The following is a 4,692-nucleotide window of genomic DNA, read 5'->3' on the forward strand; positions in this document are numbered from 1 at the left end:
GGTCCCCAACCCTGCTGGCAGCACAAGATCACAGACGGATCCCAAGTCTGATGGGGAGTTCCTGGAATGGGCAGACCTTGACAAGGCCACACTTGCAGGGCACGGTGCCCAGGGACACAGGCAGGGACAGGAACACCTCCACCCCAGACCCGTAGCCCCATAGGCAGCACACACGTAGGAGCCAATGTCCAGGCCCCAGTGATGGTGTGATTAGTGAGGACAGCATCTCCTGGCCTCAGAGGCCTGGGGAGGCCGACAGGGTCGGTGGGGTGGGCTTTGGAGATGGGCTGCCCTGCCGAGAGCCCCGTGACTGTCCCCTCCCCGGTGCCGAGTCTGCTCCAAGTGCGTGCTGTGCATGGGCACATTACCCCAGGAGGCCCTCGCTCCCCTCTGCTGCTCCGTCCATTCCCAGGGAGCTGAGGGCCGCTGGGCCCACTGACGGCTGCCCCTCCCCCGCCCAGGCATGTCCAGGCCCAGGCCCGTGGTGCTCAGTGGGCCCTCAGGGGCCGGGAAGAGCACGCTGCTGAAGAAGCTCTTCCAGGAGTATGGCAGCATCTTCGGATTCAGCGTGTCCCGTAAGTCCTGGGGGTGAGGGAGAGAGGGGCAGGTGAGCGAGGGGCTGCTGGGGGCTGTCCCTGCACTGAGACCTGTCCTGGACCCCCCTCCCCCCCACACACACAGGCAGGGGGCTGCCCTTTTTTCATTGCCCTTTGAGCCTCCTGTTTGTCCTCCTCTGGGCGGGGTTAGGGTTGGTGTCTGCACTCCTGGTGGGGGCCCACTCTGGTCCCTGAGCCTCCCCTCATCAGAGTTTGCTTTGTGCGGCCTCTTCTTTCTGGTCTTCGTGCTGAGTGGGCCATTGGGGACACCCGGGTGGGAAGCTGCAGGGGCCACACGGGGTGACATGTGTCTTTCCACAGATACCACGAGGGACCCGCGCCCTGGCGAGGAGAACGGCAAACGTGAGCTGGGGGGGTGGGCTCGGGCCTGGCGTGCAGCCCATGGGGGTGGCATGGAGGCCTGCGGGACCCCTGGCTCCTGAGCAGCGGGGCCGCCCGCGCCGTTGATCAGCAGTGCTGCTGTTAGACGTCCCTGCCTCCCCTGAGGAACCCGGAGGCCTTTATTCCCCATGCCAGGAGAACAGTGTGGGATGTGCCTGTCCCCTCCCAGCCCGGCCCCTGCGCAGCACTCGTGAGGTTCTCTTCCCTCTGCTGCCCAGTCCGGTTCCAGCCGGGGCGGCCCTGGTTGGGGCGGGACGGTAGGTGGGCCAGGGGAGGAGAGCTGGCCCTGGCCGTGCTGGGCCCCCTGGGCACCCTCTAGACAGTCCTCTTTCTCTCCAGATTACTACTTCGTGACCAGGGAGGTGATGCAGCGCGACATCGCCGCTGGCGACTTCATTGAGCACGCCGAGTTCTCCGGGAACCTGTACGGCACCAGGTGGGCTTCGCTCGGGGCTGGCTCTGGGGTGGTTGTGAGCCGTGGCCAGTCCTCGCCTGGGCCTGGGCTGGCAGGTCTGTGGCCCGCGCGACGCACCCTTTCCGCCGAGTAGGCGCAGGGTTTCGGGGCCTCTCCCTCGGGGCTGCCGAGCCTGGCTGGGGAGCGGGCGGCCTTTCCTGCTGCCGTGCACCGTTCTGGTGGAGTGAAGGGTGCGTGGCGCACCTAGCATCGCTGGGGCTCCGCTGCCCTGCGGGCGGGTGTGCAGTGCAGGGCGACCCCAGCAGAATGTGCTCAGGTGCTCCAGGGGGTGTGGGGGGTGCCAGGGCCTGGGAAGCCCCTGCCACTGCCCAGGGTGGGCCTTGTGAGGAGGCAGGCCCTGGAGGCCAGCAGGGAGCATTTGGGTCTCATGCAGGCTCTCGGTGGCCTCGGGGATACCCGACTGCTCCGAGGACCCTTTCCGCTGACCCGTGCCCGTTCCCAGCAAGGCGGCCGTGCAGGCGGTGCAGGCCATGAACCGCATCTGCGTGCTGGACGTGGACCTGCAGGGCGTGCGCAACATCAAGAAGACCGACCTGCAGCCCCTTTACATCTCCGTGCAGCCGCCCTCGCTGGGCGTGCTGGTGAGTGCCCAGCCGGGGTGGGTGTGGGGGCGCCGCCCTGCCCGGGGCTGCTGACTGGGCCTCTGCTTGCCTCGCAGGAGCAGCGGCTGCGGCAGCGCAACACGGAGACGGAGGAGAGCCTGGCAAAGCGGCTGGCCGCTGCCCGGGCCGACCTGGAGAGCAGTGAGCACGTGGGAGTGTCCCAGGAGGGTCCCCAGGCCCCTCTCACCCAGGGTCCCTCCCCTCCCACCTGGGGGCGTCAAGGTTTCCTCTCCTGGTTGTTCCCTTCCCGTCGCCCAGGAGAAGAGGATGTTTAAATGTCCACCTTGCAGGGCAGCACGAGCCCCAGTCAGAGGCCCGGGCGAGGCCAGCTGTGCCTGGTGGGGCTTGGTGTCCCGGATCCAGGACCCAGAGGCTCCTGGGACTGGGCCCCAGGGCTCATCCCTTCCCTTCCCAGCCCTGCCCTGCCTGTGGCCGGACAGTGGTGGCAGAGGGCGGCAGCCGGGTGGTCAGCTTGGGTGGCCGTGTGGGAGTGGGGGTGGAGCGTAGGCAGGCTCTCTCTGTCCCTGACCTGGACACCCACCCTGCCCCAGGCAAGGAGCCGGGCCTGTTTGACCTGATCATCATCAACGATGACCTGGACACGGCCTACACGGAGCTGAAGGAGGCGCTGTCTGAGGTGGGCCTGCCCCTGCCCTGCCTGGGCGCCACCTTCCTGCCAACGCGGGTGAGGCCGGCGCTGTGGAGGGAGGACCGGAGGCCCTGCCCGTCCTGAGTTCCGGCCTCTCCAACTCCCTTTCTTTCTCTCTGGCAGGAAATTAAGAAAGCGCAGGGGACCGGCTGTGCCTGAGGAGGCCTGCTCTGCTCCTGGGCGCCTTCTGTGCCTGCCCCCTGCCAGGGCCCACGTGGGACCAGGACGGGTGCGCAGAGCCACCCCCTCGGCGGGCCCCTGGGCGGCTCTGGGCACTCGGCCAGCGCCTGGGCTGGAGGGGTGCTACCCACCTAGCCTCCCATGGTCAGAGGGGCTGGACGCCCCTGCCCACACTGTTCCCCTCCCTGGGCTGTTCCCTGCCTGCCTCTCCCACTGGAGCCGGGGCTGACGTCTAATAAAGTAACTGTGGTTAGAGCGTCCACGAGTGAGTGGAGTGTGGCCCTGAGGTTGGCAGGGCTTGGTCCTGAGCAGGGCTGGGGCCGCAGCCCCCTGCGCTAGAGCCCCAGGCCCTGGCAGCCCATCCAGCCAACAGCCCCAAAAGGGCAGCCAGGTGGGCTCTGCCTGGGCAGCTGTCAGCAGCACAGTGGGCAGGGTGCAGGGAGAGCCCGGGGAGCGTGGCAGAGCCGTTCTCGCACACCTGGTGGGCTGCCCAGAGCGAGGGGCTGGTGAGGGGCAGAGGACGGGCCGAGAAGGCTGGCTCTGAGCTGGGCCAGGAGGAGGGTGCCGGGCGCGTGAGGGGCTGAGTGGGGAAGCCGAGGCTGCAGGGGCGGGGCCCTGCATGAGGTCCCAGGAGAGGCCAGCCCAGCCCTGGCCATGGCCTCTGGGGGCAGGTTGGGGAAGGGGCAGCATCCTGCACATGGGGGCAGCTGCTCAGCCTTCTCCCTCCCTCCTTCCCTTCTGGAGAGCCCCCGTCCCCCAGGGTTAGCCTCAGCCCTGGTCAGAGCCCAGGTGGGGGATGGGGGGGCAGGCAGGGAGCCCAAGCGGAAGTAGCGGGGAGAGCACACAGTCCTGGGTTCTGTCCATGTCCATCCCAAAGCCCAGACGCTCCGGGAGACGGCAGAGGAGGGGAGGGTGCAGGAGCTTCTGCCGACTGCTGCCTGGGAGGGCCGTCTCAGCGCCCTGCCCCCAGAGACAATCAGGGATTCAGGCCCTGAGGCCAGGGGGGAACAATGGGGCCCTTGAGTGCCCCTCCCCTGCCCCCCATTGTGCTTGGTGGCGAGAGGTGGCCCTGGCCCTGCTGCGCACCCTCTGGGAGTTCCAGCATCTACACAGGTGGAAGGGCTCAGAGGCAGACGCACATTTCCTGGCCTGGAGAAGGTAGGGGCCTGTGGGGCAGGGGCATCCACCCTCTGCCTCAGGAGGCAGCGTCACCCCTGCACCCCACTGGCTGTCAGGCCCCGCAGGGAGGCCGGGGTCCAAGGAGGACCAGCCTAGTAGGGTGGCGAGGCCGCCGGGGGCCTGCTGCTCCGCGCTGTCTGTCCGCCTTGGGCCCAGCTGCCCTCCTCACGGGCTGGGGCTGACCGGCTGGATCTCAGGGCAACAAGACCAGTGGGGGCCAGACGCAGAATCTGGGGTCCTGGGAGCTGCTCAGGGCCAGCTGGTGGCTGGGAGGGGTGCACCCAATACCTCCCCCGGCAGCTGGGGCCCCTCAGGCAGAGGGAGGGCCAGCCCTTCCCCACCAGCCAGCTGCAGTGTGTCCAGAGGCCAGGCAGGGCCCAGCGCTCCACACTCTGGCCCCTCACAAAGGCGCAGATCTGGGCCCTGCTCAGCCTCAGGTGGCCCCAAAGTACCTCTGCGCTCCCCGCCCTCAGAATGGCACAGACAGGGCCCTCTTTTTTTTTTTCTGAGACAGAATCTCACTGTGTTGCCCGGGCTAGAGTGCCGTGGCGTCAGCCTAGCTCACAGCAACCTCAAACTCCTGGGCTCAAGCGATCCTTCTGCCTCAGC

At 67.9% G+C, this 4,692-nt stretch overlaps 2 protein-coding genes across 3 annotated transcripts in view; both read left to right on the top strand.

Moving 5' to 3' along the window:
- The window catches only part of GUK1 (guanylate kinase 1), an 8,836-nt gene extending 5,695 nt beyond the window's left edge, over positions 1-3,141 (top strand). For both annotated transcript variants that reach the window (XM_012641713.1, XM_012641714.1), the window contains exons 2-8: positions 462-575; positions 918-959; positions 1,338-1,434; positions 1,916-2,054; positions 2,132-2,216; positions 2,627-2,712; positions 2,848-3,141. In XM_012641713.1, coding sequence (XP_012497167.1) covers positions 462-575; positions 918-959; positions 1,338-1,434; positions 1,916-2,054; positions 2,132-2,216; positions 2,627-2,712; positions 2,848-2,883 — 599 coding nt within the window. In that variant the 3' untranslated portion in view covers positions 2,884-3,141. The remainder of the gene's footprint in view (positions 1-461; positions 576-917; positions 960-1,337; positions 1,435-1,915; positions 2,055-2,131; positions 2,217-2,626; positions 2,713-2,847) is intronic.
- Positions 3,142-3,993: 852 nt separating this feature from the next.
- The window catches only part of GJC2 (gap junction protein, gamma 2, 47kDa), an 8,117-nt gene continuing 7,418 nt past the window's right edge, over positions 3,994-4,692 (top strand). Inside the window, exon 1 of the mRNA XM_012641715.1 lies at positions 3,994-4,062. The gene's annotated coding sequence lies outside the window, so the exon portion shown is untranslated. The remainder of the gene's footprint in view (positions 4,063-4,692) is intronic.

Source organism: Propithecus coquereli, unplaced genomic scaffold (genome assembly GCF_000956105.1).
Source record: "Propithecus coquereli isolate 6110/MARCELLA unplaced genomic scaffold, Pcoq_1.0 Scaffold168, whole genome shotgun sequence".
Lineage (NCBI taxonomy): Eukaryota > Metazoa > Chordata > Mammalia > Primates > Indriidae > Propithecus > Propithecus coquereli.